Source organism: Malus sylvestris, chromosome 6 (genome assembly GCF_916048215.2).
Source record: "Malus sylvestris chromosome 6, drMalSylv7.2, whole genome shotgun sequence".
NCBI classification, from domain to species: domain Eukaryota; kingdom Viridiplantae; phylum Streptophyta; class Magnoliopsida; order Rosales; family Rosaceae; genus Malus; species Malus sylvestris.
Window position 1 is genome coordinate 21244843 of NC_062265.1, and position 14993 is coordinate 21259835.

At 36.2% G+C, this 14993-nt stretch overlaps 2 protein-coding genes and 1 pseudogene across 6 annotated transcripts; 1 reads left to right on the top strand and 2 right to left on the bottom strand.

The window, feature by feature from the left end:
• Window positions 1–1021: 1021 nt before the first annotated feature.
• Window positions 1022–7555, bottom strand: LOC126625019 (DET1- and DDB1-associated protein 1-like). 4 transcript variants are annotated; one of them, XR_007624293.1, is made up of 6 exons: window positions 7264–7555; window positions 5395–5455; window positions 5054–5112; window positions 4862–4923; window positions 1941–2282; window positions 1161–1865 (listed from the first exon to the last, which is right to left on the bottom strand). XR_007624293.1 is itself a non-coding variant. In XM_050294099.1 (5 exons), exons 1-5 carry the CDS (start codon window positions 7345–7347, stop codon window positions 1037–1039), a joined length of 300 nt encoding a protein of 99 aa, XP_050150056.1. In that variant the 5' UTR covers window positions 7348–7549; the 3' UTR covers window positions 1022–1036. The 4 variants fall into 4 exon arrangements, 3 of the variants coding, with proteins under 3 accessions (XP_050150056.1, XP_050150057.1, XP_050150055.1); XM_050294099.1 differs by lacking the exons at window positions 1161–1865; window positions 1941–2282 and adding an exon at window positions 1022–1070 and having other exon boundaries at window positions 7264–7549; XM_050294100.1 differs by lacking the exon at window positions 1941–2282 and having other exon boundaries at window positions 7264–7547.
• A 1006-nt stretch (window positions 7556–8561) lies between these two features.
• Window positions 8562–12378, top strand: LOC126625013 (G-patch domain-containing protein 1-like). Of its 2 annotated transcripts, XM_050294090.1 has the most exons (11): window positions 8562–8812; window positions 8929–9013; window positions 9217–9293; window positions 9407–9431; window positions 9530–9623; window positions 9717–9783; window positions 9883–9976; window positions 10762–10934; window positions 11037–11264; window positions 11333–11449; window positions 12072–12378. In XM_050294090.1, exons 1-11 carry the CDS (start codon window positions 8735–8737, stop codon window positions 12135–12137), a joined length of 1104 nt encoding a protein of 367 aa, XP_050150047.1. In that variant the 5' UTR covers window positions 8562–8734; the 3' UTR covers window positions 12138–12378. The 2 variants fall into 2 exon arrangements, with proteins under 2 accessions (XP_050150047.1, XP_050150048.1); XM_050294091.1 differs by lacking the exon at window positions 9717–9783 and having other exon boundaries at window positions 8564–8812; window positions 9530–9553; window positions 9881–9976.
• Window positions 12379–12416: 38 nt separating this feature from the next.
• On the bottom strand, window positions 12417–13336 carry LOC126625021 (meiotic recombination protein SPO11-2-like; annotated as a pseudogene).
• Window positions 13337–14993: the final 1657 nt, after the last annotated feature.

The window sequence follows — 14993 nt, forward strand, 5'->3', positions numbered from 1 at the left end:
CAACAAAAAGTGTTAAGTTTGTGACCTTCGCTAGATTGCTTCGGTCACTAATGTGGATAAGTATGTAAATGGATAGTGACAGGGAAGCAAACACAAGATGTACGTGGTTCACCTAGATTGGCTACGTCCACGGAGTAGAGGAGTTCTCATTAACTGTGAAGGGTTTACACAAGTACATAGGTTTAAACTCTCCTTTAATGAGTACAAGTGAATGAATTAGTACAAATGACATTCGGAAATATTGTGAGAGAATGATCTCTATTTATAGAAGAGTTTCTAGTTTCATTCTGACATTGACAAGTGTTGTGTTGTGATTGGCTTTTGATGTTGACACGTGTCGCGCTATGATTGGCTTCTGATGTCGACACGTGTCGCGCTGTGATTGGCCTCCTGGTTGGAGGGAAACTCTTCTGGGTCCTTGACGGTATAACGTTGACCAGTGTTCAGTAGTTTCGGGATCTGTCAAGTATGGTACCAAAAAATAACATAGAAGAAAACTGTCAACCTACACTTATAGTTTGCAAATAAGTTAGAAGACGAGTCAAATTTTACCTTAAAATAAGGCATGTATCTTGTATCTCTCCTTATTTCTTGGGGAATCCCACGAAACTCCGAATCTATCGGTTTGATAATATCTATTGCCATATTACATATGATATCTAACATAGCACCAAAATATCTACTAACAGTCTCACCAGAATGTTGAAATCTCTATTGTGCTAATCTATTTTTCACACTATGTCCCAACATATGCAAGAACATTCCTAATATTTCAGTTGCATTCATTCTCCTTGAACCTTTCAATCTATAATTAGTTTGCAAGTCATTGGATAATTTATAAAAGACATCTTTGTTCATCCTAAACATTCTATAGCATCGCACATCATTTCCTTGTAGTACTTCCATGAACCAAATATTACATGTTTGGGAAGAATTCATACATGGAGTTTTGTGGACATATTTTAAATAATATGTTTCAACAGCTCTCGTTACAACGCATATAATTAGACCATCCTCCAAATCCTTAACATCATCATCAGAGGTGTTCATATTGAATATACACATGTAACCTAACACATAATTCAACATTCCACAAGTCATAATCCAACAATCACTAAGAAGTCATAATCTGACATTCAAGAACAAGTCATAATCCAACATTTAACAAGAAATCATAATTCAACATTCAACATATAATCCAACATTCAATAAACATGTAGCAACATTCAACACATAATCTTAATGCAAAAGTACAAACCACACATAGTCCTAATTCATAGTTTTAGCTCCTTATTGTTGTTTGTTGAACATATATTTCAACAAAGTCAGTTGGACGTCAGGATCTTTTATCGTGACAAACACTTCTCGCTTCTCTACACTACAAAATAAACATGTAGCAAACAACCATTACTCGCTAGGTGGTTCACAACTAGGCAATTGTGCAACAACTGCTAACACTTCCGGAATACTACTGCCTATATGCAGTTTGGACATCAATGAGTTTGCAGAACTCCTAGTTTCATAAACTTCAATAAGACAGTCAATTTGACCACAAAGTTTTGCAGCACCTCCAATTTTTTTCCCTTTCTTATCAACCTTCTTCTTTTGCAATTCTCCTTGGTTAGCTGCTCTTTTTTTCTTTTCCTAGTAGCTTGCCTTAGATACTGGATAGTCTCACTTTCTTCCTCATCATTTGAATCAATTTGTCCTATAGATTCCTCTCTTGTCTCTGGTGGTAGTACTCCAGATGAAGGTGCCCAGGCATGGCCACCGGTAGCAACTATGTTTGAGAACATCATAACTAACTTGTCCTCCATCTCAAGACTAATGCATTTTTTTCGCAATCTTCCATATTCTTTGTTTATCTACAAGTAAGAAAGAATATGGTTAATACATATTGCATGATATCATAATACATATTAAAAGATAAATACACAAACCTGAATTTTATTATTCTACCACTCCTCAGAGGCATTAACGGTACCCTTGCTCAAATTCCACCCTAGGCTAGTTTCTTTACCAACTAGCTCTTTCCACAACTTCCACTCATTTTTAAGTGCATCCCACTTATTTTTCAATTGCACTCTTTAATAATCATGCCCTGTCTCTGCCTTGTAATTAACTCTAATATTTGCATATCCTTCTTTGTTAAAGTGAGTGCCTGGACGATGTCCGGCCTCAACCTCCTTGATGCATACATCACAAAATATAGATATATTGTGGGCATTCCATGTAGCTGAAGGATTTGATGAAGATGCCCCCTTCTTTGCAATTGATACCAACTAGTGATTTGTATATATATATATTAAAACAAGAACGTATGATATTGTAATATAACAGAAAGCATTATGTACATGAAAGAGACAAATAAGCATACACAGTACATGAAAGCATTATGTACATGAAAGAGACAAATTGGACTCTAAGAATACACAGTACATATGGGCATTCCATCCAGCACTGGGATTGTCATCTAGCATATTGGACCATAAGAATACTCAATACTCATCCTTTTTATTTCCCTTCAGAATATAGGTAGTAGTAGTCACACTGAATTAGTAGGTTTATATGTTTAAAAAGTAAATTGAGTCACATATAAAGTATAAGGCGAACCAACCTGTAAATGTAATAGAAAAATAGGTAGTTGTAGTCACACTGAATTTACAAATTTACCAAACAAAACAATCATGAGAAAACTTTGATTTTTGTTGAAGTGGGAAGGGTAACGGAAGTTAGAGTCAGCAATGACAGGTCAGAAATCAGGAGAAGGACAAAGACAAGTGAGTTCATGTTGCAGCACAATTTCTGTGAGCGTTAATGGATGGAAGAACGATGGGAGCCATTAATGGCAGACAAAAGACCAAAATTCAAGTTTCCAAGTCCATGATATATTTCATATAAGATTGGGTAGGTGGTGGAAGGTGTCCTTTGAAAAGACTTATGCTACACATGGATCATGGAATTTGACACTACTAGAGCAACAGGCTCAAGTCCATGATATATTTTATATCTTGTTATGGAATAAAAATAGAAGATAGAAAGAGACATGGAACACTATGAAAATGATGTTCAACAAAATAAAACAAACCAAGAAAAGATGGAAATATCAATAAGAATTAGTCCCACGACAAAAGGGAACCCATGTCTAAGATAAGATTCTAAGAAGAAAAAATTCAACTTGTATGGTTGGTGATGAATGATAAGAACATGTTAATTAGGCTTAAAACTTACGCAATTTAATTTTAATGTGTTTATTATAGGGGTGTTCATCGATTCTAAACATTCACATGGAGCATACACATTCTCCCTAGCCAAGCACCACAAAAACACAAATAACTCTATAATCCAAAACAAGATTCAGGGAACAAACATGCATTATCACTTCTCACACTTAATATGCATCAAGATTCAGTCAAGGAAAATGAATAGAGAAGTAATCAATTTTTCCTACTTCTCTCTCAAATTTTCTTGTTTCCTCCACAAACCCTATTTTTTTCCCCAATTGTTTTTTCCATCCCCAGTTTTTTTTCCCGACACCCATACACTCATCCCTTCGCTCTTCCCACCCTTCTTTCACTCACTCTGCCCATCCCGAAATTTAAAAATCCAAACAAATAAATAACAAAATTTTAGCCAAGAGAAGCTTACCAGAGGAAGGAGGGAAGGCGACGACAGTGTTTGTGGCGCTAAGACCGACGGAGAGAGAGGAAAAGGAGGAAGAGGAAGAGGAAGAGGTGCAGCGGCAAGCAGCAGAGGAGAAGAGGGCGTGCAAGAATCTCTAAATGTTCTAGGAAAGGAGGGTGTGCAAGAGAGAGAAGGCAGAGAGAAAGGAGGGCAATGTTGGCAATTTGAAAATTTCATTAATAAAATTATTGTAGCTCCGTGTTTTCACAAGAAGCTGCTTTTTGCAGCTTCCCATTTTTAGCTTTTTTTCGTCTAAAACTTTGAAATAAAGCTAGTTTGGAGTGTTTACCAAACACCAAAAACTCTCCCAACTTTTTTTCATACCCACTTTTTTTAAAGTCACTCAATACCAAACCTAACCTAAACTTAATCCATGGATGGATGGAGAATGAACCAATTTTGTTATCTCCGTTTCTGGAAATTGATTTGGAGAATAATAATTACAATTTTGTCAGTGTAAAATTGCCAAATACAAAGACAAACAAGCCTTGTATGTTCGCATGTTTATTTGCTTTCATGAGATAGAGGTAATATGAACCCATTTCATATAAGAATCATTTCTGCGCCTAAATTTATGCATTCATTTTCTGCGTGGAACATGGTTCCTCTCTCCATGGCCTTGTTTGGTATAGAAGATTGAATTGGAATGGATGAATAACTATTTTCACGATATGTTTAAAAGGAATGAAAATTATGTGGCAAACTTGGAGGAAGGAGATTGATTACTCTACAAGAAAAACTGTCCATTCCAATCCTTCCGAAATGAGCGAATTAGAAGGGATAAGTTTTCTTCAAGTCTAATTCCTTTTAATCCCCTCGTTGAAAAATCATTCCCCTTCTACCTTCAAAACACCTTGAATTTAGAGGGTTATCCATTCCAATCCAATCTCTATACCAAGCAAAGCCAATGTTGCTAAGGCAAGAGAACATAGAGCAAAGCATATATCTAACGATTTCATTCCTTTTTAAGCTGTATAGCTTAGTTTACACACAAACGCGCAAGCATTAACCCCTTCTGTCTGCGACAAGGCACACACCGCGCATCTTTGACACTGACAATACTATTCACATCGATGGGTTTGTTTGAGCTTCTAATTTTCAGCATCAAACAAGTCATGCCCATTTGGAAAGTGCCAGAGGCAGTTTAGCTTATTAGGCAGTATCTGAGACAGAATACCTCTGTTGCTTGCATACAGGCTCCGGTGAGAGTTTTTCTGGCGCTGCCCGCTTTTGTCTCAACTGCAATGAAAAAGTCCATGAAAAACTAGAAGAAAGCCTCTCTCACTCTCTCTCAATCATGTGTATGTAAGCATTCATGTGAAAAGGGGAAAACCAGGCGTCAAGTGCGGATGTAATGCTGATCAAGTACCTTATCAGAATGCTGATACATGTGCCTCAAAAGGATATTCTTGGCTTCATTAGTTATCACTGCAAAGGGGTTTTGATAGGTCAATTTCACGTTGTCAAACTACACGATTTCACATTGCCTAACGAATATCTAGAGTCAAAACCACGTCCAGAACAGATCAACTTCCAGTTTTCAGGATTTATTTTAAAAAGCTTAACTAACTAGAATGGACCTTCTCAAAGAGTCACAATAATACAACACGGAAAGGAAAATTAATCAACAGAAATGGGAAAAATAGGGAAATAATAGAAAAGAATAACAATCCAGAATGAAACACTAAGGAAATACAAATTCATTAATACCTTGATCAGGTGGCGGAAGAGTCCGGTTGTGAGTAGGATAGTAGGTTGCAGGTGTCATTTTCTACAGACAAAAATGGAAGCATTACTTAAAAAGAAGAAAAGAATGCATTTGACTTTGATCACTTTACATCATAGCATAACTCATAACATCTTCTCGTTTTCCTTTTTTCTTTTGGCTGCTAAAAGAACAAGAAAACAATAATTAGATTGATTATATCCCTTCAGTTTTTGAAGATGCATCTACGAGTACCCTAGGGACCCATGAAAGGCTATAAATATTACTTGAGCAATGAACATTCCATCCTAATCTGGGGCCGTGACCAAAAGCAGGTCCAACAGCAAAGCAGCCAGCACCCTTCAGCTGTAATTAAATTGTTTATAATTCTATTAGCAGAATATAAGCTCAAATATATACTAGTCTGGTGGTTGGAACAGAGAGATAATTTTCATTAGATAGGCTCGTTTCACTACATCAACACTAACTCAAGCCAAACAATGGCTGATACCCACCAGAATGTATGAACGTATGACTCAGAATCATCACGAAGCAACCTTTTACCAAAAATCGTGCTTCTCTCTATAATTAGAGTATGAGATGTAAAGAGCACGTCTAATTTTCTCCGACTTACTATATTTCTATGTTTGTAACATTGTAACGTTTTCAGTGATTTCGTCCTAGTGGCCCACAATGCCAGCTCAGTTGGTTTGAAACAAATCCAAAATTCAGCTATAGCACATATCAACCATTTCCGGAAAAAGCTCAAGCACCAGAAGTTTATGTTGAAAATTAAACATGGCAGTGGACAATTCATTCCGTGTCTTTGTTCACACACACTTCATGTGCCCTAACATAGCTAACCACACGTGTTGGTCTTAGTTCCACTATACGTGAATGGCAATGATGAGAATATAGTAACCACACATCTCACAGTTTAAACTTGAATCAGGTCTCTCCACCCATTACTGATTGGTTTTGGTTTTGGGTTGGTTTTGACAAGAACCCGCCAATCAGAAGACAAGAAAAACACCTTATATCTGACAGGTTATGGGGATATTCTCTATAGCTCGGATTCAGGAAGGCAAAACTAATTTAGGACGCTCTTTAAATGCTAGTATTTCTACCTTAACTAAGAATATTGCATAGCTATGAATTATGCTTCTGATTTCAAAATTCTTACGAACTCTATGAGAATTGAGCAATACAGTACAGTATATCGTAACTGGAACAAAGCACCAATCTTGATAATTACACTTATATAAGATCAATGCAATAACAAAGCACGAAACTTTTAGAGATCAGTGAAGTGATTAACAGAAATATCGAACGTAATTTAGAGCCAAATATTACAAATCACAAGCAACAACAGCTTATTGTTCATTGATCACAAAATCAAACATATAGCATAATTCAAGACGATGATCCAATTCCAAACAGTCGCACTATCTTAACCAAATATCATTAAGCCGATTTCAGGATTGTGAAATTCAACAAAAGTGGTAAATTTATGACCTGAAATTCTATATTTATATTAAGCTACACACACTTTACCTTTACAAATTTACAATGACATTGCTGCAACATCAATTACGATTACCATAATCTTAGAAGTAAAATCTGCACAAAAATCTCCTAGTTATAACTAATTACAAAAATTACTCCAAATTTCCTATGAAATTCAAACAGGTCCCAGAAATAAACTTGATGCAGACAGAAAAACCACAATTCCTCACCTTTAACTGAATTAAGAACTACCCAATTCAGAAAAATCAAGAACTTCAACAAAAACGAAATCTTTGCACGACTATTCAGCTTGAATAAGAAGGTGGAAAAAGGGGTTTGATTCAGAATTTCAGAAAGTGAAAACTCACAGAAGGGTTTGAAGGATCGGATGGTCGGAGCTGGCTGAAGTTGTGAGGGTTGTACGACGGCCAGTCACCGAACAAAGACCCCATCAAAAATGCACCTCAATCTAGGGACACGCGGGTTCTAGAACACGCTGGCGACGCAGAGGTGCGTCTGGTGATTGTTTGCCATGTTTATATAGGAAGGGCAGGAGGACCCTATGTCTTTTGTGTTGTGCCACCTCTTCCACCCACCGTCCTAATTTGTAAAGGAGGAATAATTCTCATTCATTGTTTATCGTCCTAAGGTGGTTAAGATTTTAAAAACTTTGGCTATGGATTTATTTGTTGGCTCAACTACTGACATAAATAGTACATTTAAACTCACATGCCCTTTACTATAGCAATGGAAAAATATTAAGTTTTGTACGACGATATAAGTTCAAATCCCATCTCATAATTATAATGGCCATTTGGTTTTGATTTTGATCAAAGAAAGAGTAAACAGTCCAAAATCCAACAGAACTGTAGTCAATTAGTCTGGTTACAATTTTGAGGTTTTTTTTTTAATTTTAATTTTAATTTTTTTATTTTATTTTTAGTAAACTGGTTATAAATCGAATCAAACCGACATCTTATATATTTATTTCACTTGTATAGTTCTCTTATTGGCTAATAATTAGAGAAGGATGTCGAATTTAAAGGTTGATAGAACTTTGAAGTTATTGATTCTTGAGTTGTAACTATATTAGTTGTTGAACTTTGAAGTTTGGTGACATATTGAATATAAGGATTATTTCGCAATAATGAAATTTTATGTTGTAATTGGGCTAACAAAGTCCAAAAAGATGAAAAGAAAATAATTAGTTTTGATCCAAAACCGTATGAAAGTGTCACAAAATTCAAATTTTAAGTATGGTGAAATTCAACTTTCACCATTTCAGGTTAAGCGGATCATTTATGATGAAGTGGATGGGCTTTAAGAAAATGAATCAGAGTTCTTTGCAGAGTAGAACCATGTAGACACGCGATAGATCTTCTATAAAAAAGGTTTTTTCGAATAAGCCAATTCATTTGGAACCTTGGTGATCCACTTTTTTGTATTCAAATTTCAAAGACCAATGTATATTTTCACATCGAGAATTATTTGCAGATGAAGAGATGTCAAAACATTATTTAGAGGTAGTAAAGTGAGATGTGAGTTGTGAATAAAACCCGTTCAGAAATTATGAATTATGTTCCAAAACCTTATTTGAATGCCAAACGGCCCAAACCTTTGTACCTATATTTTGACTCGCGAGTCCGAAACCCAACCCAAACAAGTTGGAAAACCCGAAACGACCTCGTATTGAGTCCCTGAGAGTTCCTCCATTAGGTTTGGAGCTTTCGCTCTGCAACTTCCTTTTTCTCTTTACTCCTCGACACCCGGAACAAAAACAGAGACGGGCGCAGATCGTGGCTGGTGGGTATCCGGAGTCGGAGAAGCAAAACCCTAACCATGGCGGCCGCCGAAGCCCCCCTCTGTTACGTCGGCGTCGCCAGAAAATCCGCCGCTTTCCGCCTCATGAAACAAATGGTGCTCCCCTGCCTCTCTTCAGTATAATCCCAAATGCTTTTAAATTTTTTTTTCCATTTTATTTGGGCTTTTATTTTTACTTAAGGTAATTACTCATTGGGGTTTTGTAAATATAGGGATGGGAAGAAGGAGAAGGTCTTGGGAAAGACAAGCAGGGGATCAAAGGTTATGTCAGAGTAAAAAACAAGCAGGACAATGCTGGTTTGTCCTATCTCTTTCTATATATACATATACGTATATGCGTTTGTGTTTATATATATGTTATCGTTTCAATTTTCTGCTTGTTGAGTTGCTTGTTTGAAGTAATAAATTAACTTGGAAATGGCAACTTTTTTATTTATTATTATTTGGTGAATGGAAACAGAAAATTTATAGGTCTGTGTTAATATGATTGTATTGAATAGGTGTTGGTGTAGAGAAGCCTAACCAATGGGCATTCGATACAACTCAATTCGATAGCATCCTCAAAAGATTGAAAGTTGTAAGCTTTTTACATTTTTTTGAAACCTAATTCAATCAATTTCAAGTATACTTTAAGCTTTCCCGACGTGTGGCATATGGTGTTTATTTGTTCATTTTTCTTTTGATTGGCAGCAAGCAGCGCAACCCAGTGATGAAGGTATGTATATGCCGAGATTAACTTGGGTATTGTATTTGAGGAATGTGAAGAATTATGATATGGTAGTTTGAGGAGTATTGTCTTTGTTTGTCTTATAGTTGGTGAGGCGAACGCCACTCAAGAGGAAAGTGATACTGAATTGCCTCATGATGTTAAGGAGCCAGTTGCCAAGGCTACTCGACCACAGGGAAGGTTGGTTTTTAATTCTTTGGAAATTATTGATTTTTCATTACTAGATGTTTTATTGATGCTAAATCATTTCTGCCTGTTGTCTATGAATATCAGATATAAGAAAAGAGAACAAGGAAAGCTTGTCAATGCTTATTCTTCGAAGGATATTGAAGGAATCCTTGTAAGATTTAACTACTGAAAAATATTTCTTGCAAAATGAGTAGTCAGAAGGGAGTGCATTTATGTCATTACTAACCATGGTGTTACATGCATGCTGCAGGTCAGAAGGGCAGCGTCTCCAGGGATTAATTTCGATCTGGATGGAGAAATAGAGTCAGACAAGGCATCTGAGATTCAAGTTATTTGCCCTGAAGGTAATAACCTGGAGTAGATGTACATAGAAGGAAGTTAAGCATTTAGTATTTCAAATCATGAGTTGACTCCTACGATCAATGGACCAGATACCTGATTGTTTGTTTTTATTGCCATGATACCTGATTCTTTGTTTTTATGCATAAAGATAATCAATTCGGTCGTTGTGGTCGGACTCTATTATGGATTTCTGACCACATTCTCCATAGGACCCTCTTATCTCTTCCTTCTCCGAGCTCAGGGCAAGGAAGGGAGACACCCGAGGTAAAATAAAAGTTTAGGGTTATCCATGAAACACCACCACCGAAACTCTTATGTTAGCCATACTTTAGTAACCTTTGTTGAGGCTGGAGAATGCTCTTCAAGGTGACCCCATAATATTTATTTTGTTGAGCATCTAAAATTTAATGGTAAATTAGATAGAACACCTAAGCAACTATAAGTTTAAGAGAAAAACACTTAAAGAGATCAGTAGTAGAACAACCCTCATTTATCTACTTGTCATGCTCTAACCTATTCGTAGTTGTCAAATACTGTTGGTGTTACGAAGTAAATTGGGCTTTTCTCTAAAATATTGAGTTTGAAGTGTTATAAAGGGCTTAAATATGAACAGCCCACAATTTACTATCACGTTCTACTGTTTTAGTTTAAAGTAGATTCTTCTGTGTTAAAAGAAAGTAAATCTTTGTATGAAGTTTTTATGAGATTACTTTTTTTTAATGGTTGTGCTTTTTGGTTGCTTGCTTGAACCATTGTTTTGTGTAATGATCTTATCACATTGTTACAGGAGAAGCATGCAAAGAAATTCCTTCAGATTGGTGGGGCCATAAATATGGGTTTACCCGCGGAGGTTTGCTTGGAGCAGAGATGAAAAGAAGAAAATTAGAAATGTCTGAAAATGGTAATGAGAGAAAAATATTTTACGAGGATGATCAAGTGAATCTTTACAATCTTGTTCAGGTAGGTACTTTCCTGGTTGGATCCTTTTTCTTTAATGTGCATTACTTAAAAGAGTTGCATTATCGGTAAGACCATCACTATGTGTGCGTCTTATGTTTCCAGGATAAATCCACAACTGGAAAGCAAGGACTAGGCATCAGGGACCGGAAAAAGAAAGTAGCTGGTTGCTACTTTGAGGGGAAAAAGACATCATTTAATGATAGCGATGATGAAGATTCTACTGATCTTGGTTATCCTGTGAAACAAAAAGGAGATGACTCGTTGAAAATGGAAATTAGCAATGAACCAAAAGTGAAGCTAAAAAAGCTTTGTAAACAGCTCGTTCGTCAGGTGAGTCCTCCAAAATTGCACTTGTGATTCTCAGAATTTATCTGGCACTAATTCTATTCCATGCCCAGGCACCTGGAGAGTCACTGAAGCTGAAAACGTTGAAAGCTTTGATCGATGAACATTTGTCTTCTGTTTTCTCGGACTTTTCTTCAGAGAGAGATGCTCTTGCTTATTTGAGACAAAAGGTACGGTCTATGTTTTAATTGTTTGAGCTAAGAAATATTATGGCCTCATTTGGTGGTTAGTTTTGGAATGGATTGGATAATTGAAAAGGGTCAATGTATCTTGAAGCAGGAAATGGATGTCATCTTCTAAATCTTGTCCAAATTGAAATTAGAGGTTGGATTAGAGATGGAAGGAAACTTGGACTAGATTTTAAAGTTGACATCCATTTTTTGCTTCAACATGCATTGAATGCAGTGGCTAATCCAATCCAATACATGCGAACAAAAATGAGGCATAGAATGCTTTTATAAAAGGGAACTTTAACGAAAAGCATCCGGTACTGTTTACTTTAACGAAAAACCACATTTTTACACTAAAAAGTCAATCCTGGTACTATTCACTTTACCCTTTATTTTGTCCTTATCATTAAAACTCAAAGTTTTCAAACCCTTTTCATTAGTTTTCCTTTTATAAAATCCTTGGACCTCGTAAAGTTGCACTTATCTCACTATTATTGAGGGGGTGCTCGGTCACCGATAAATGGCAAGGAAGCATGCCCTTTCTGAATTTGGAGTTTTTTTCAGTATCTTTTCGTATTTTTTGTGTCTATGCAAGCCATGAATTTGTTGATTTTGTGTGCAGCTGGACGGCAGCAAAACTTTCATGGTGGAAGGAAAAAAAGTAAGTCTCAGGTCGAGGAGGGGCTGAAGATTTTGTTAAAAAATATTGAGAGGTCATTCTTTTTCTTAGCCGATTTTGAGATTTCCGCATCGTGATTCGTACATTTGCAGATAAGTCTAGTTTACAATTAAATTCATATGGGGATCACCCGGAGTAGTTCTGTTGTAGTAAAATCAAAGTGTCATTTGTACTTCTGTTGATTCCATTTCGGTGAGAGGATATGACTTATTGTAAACATCATTTGTAGAGTTTTTTTCTTTATCAGCGATTTCGTTGTCATTCGCTTTCCGTTGTCGCCATCTCTGCTCAGTTGTAGAACTTGCCCAGGTAATCATAACCATGAGAATACAGAGCTTCAATCTCTGCTCTCTGCTCACTCTCAACCATCAATGTCAGCTCTGCTCTGTAGTTCTCCTGCAATGCAGATGTTTTCAGAAGCTAATTCAACGAAAAATGAACAACTTAATTTTGCAATGATGGGGAAGTAGACGACACCAAGCTCTTAACAATCTGGAGATCTTAGGTTTCAGTGGAACTAAGGCTTGTTCGGGTATGAGCTCTACGTCTTCGCCTCGCAGCCTTAGCCACTTCATGTTGCAAGCTAAAATACACCATAAACGGATCAATCTTTGTAAGTTTCTACATAAGAACAAATTGTAATTCAGTAGCATATTACACAAGAAAATACCGTACCATCCCTATGCTTCCGAACTAGAAGCTGCAGAAAATAGCTAACCCAGCTGGGTTCCTTCACAAATTTTCCATGATGATTTATGAACTCTCTTAGATCCTGAAATGGTCCCATGATTTCGATGAAGATTATGATGACGCTTGGAGCTATGTTCCTCAGCTAGAGAGAAGGATTTATGTTCGTTGGTGGGCAAGTTTAATCAAGAACACCTGAAGCCTCATTCCTTTTAGGCCAGAAGAATCACGAATGAAAGAACTCGTAAAGATAAATCATCTCTACCGACATCAAATACTCTCTTCAAGGCTCAAAAACTTAAGTCTTTAATTGAGCATTCTAGCTCATACTCTTCTAAAGCAGATCTGGAAAAAGGTCTTACAACTTCTTGACCTCAATTACCTGGATGAAGAAATGACTTCAGCATCCACGTCTTCCTAGCAACAGATGGAAGAAGACATTGCAGAAGATAATGGAGATGATTGTTATGGGATTCTTCTGTCCATTCCTCAAAGCAAGGAGGTGTCTAGATGTCTCCTTTCCAGCTTTTAGAAGTCAAGAGATATAAGAATTATTCTATTTTTTGAATAATTGGCTACTTTTCCTGTAGCTATGGGCGTTGGTCTAATCCTTTAAATAGTAGCATTTCCTTTTGCATTGAAGCTGAGTCAAATCCACCTCATAAGATGAAGACGCCGCGCACTGTGCAAGGCTGCTTATGGTGACCCTCTACTTCAACAAGATTTGAAAGTTCCGTAGTTCATCGTCTTGTTTCTAGTTTTGTTATTTAAGGAGCCTTGCTGCTCAGTTGTAACCAAGCTTTTCTTCAGATTGTAAAAAATAAAAAATAATTATAGTCTAAAGTGTGAGCGTGCAATTCAGTTCAAGTGTGAGAGGCTTCAGCCCTTTTGTAATGACGTTGTGTGTATTACTCTCATTTGAAGATTAATTATAAATGTAAGTTTGCCTTATGTTCTTTATCTCCTTAATTTCAGCAGCAAATTATCCATTACTTATCTGTTTATTTCAATTCATGTTTATTATACTATTATGTTTATAGATATATGCTTGGTTATATTTCATCTCCTGAACAAATTTAGTAATGAGCATAACGGCCCTATTGTTCCAATGGAGAGAAGAACCTACGATTAGCTTTTCGGGAAATTTCCAAACGAACAATTTTAACGAAATCTTTCAATTTCTTATTTTACTATGTTCAACTCTATGTATTCCTCTATCTGTAGATTACATTGAATGTACATAAATGGCTATAACAAAGTTTCTGTTATTCATATTAATAACTACTCTAGGAGGAATTTTTTTATGCGGTGTTAACGATTTGATAACTATTTTTGTAGCTCCAAAATGTTTCAGCTTATGCTCCTACCTATCATTTGGATATACCAAGAAAGATGTACAGTTTCATAAGGCTACTACGAAGTATTTACTCATGGGTGGGGCAAGCTCTTCTATTTTGGTTCACGGTTTCTCTTGGCTATATGGTTCATCCAGGGAAGAGATTGAGCTTCAAGAAATAGTGAATGGTCTTATCAATACACAAATGTATAATTCCCCAGGAATTCAATTACACTTATATTCATCACTGTAGGAATTGGGTTCAAGCTTTCCCCAAGCCCTTCTCATCAATGGACTCCTGATGTATACGAAGGAGTGCAATTCGTTTGATAAATATCCTACCCCTCAATCTTTGAGATATTTGGGTTTTTCAAAACTTCATGAACATGCAGAAGAGAAATGTTATCCCCACTCGGACCAAGACATACCTTTTACTTGTTCAAATAATAATTAAGGTGAAGCAAGATCAGGAACAATGAATCTCTTTATGATAAAGAGATTTATTTTGCAAGTTCATTATTACGGGTAGTTCCTACAAAGGATTAGACTAATAATGTGTACAATACTTAAATTTTCGAAGTAGATGCTACATAATTGGTTCTGATCTTTTAGAGACTACGAGTGTAAGACAAACATCTGTTGACAAAAGAATCACCCTAATATTGATAGATAGATAGATGTTATATATATATATATATATAGGGGAATAATCTATGACACTAAATATTAGGCACTAAGCTCTTCCAAAAAAAAAAAAAAAATATTAGGCACTAAGTTTTAAACTATTAGATTTATGAATATATAAAGACTTAAAACTTCGACGATCAGACTGTTGTAAAAAG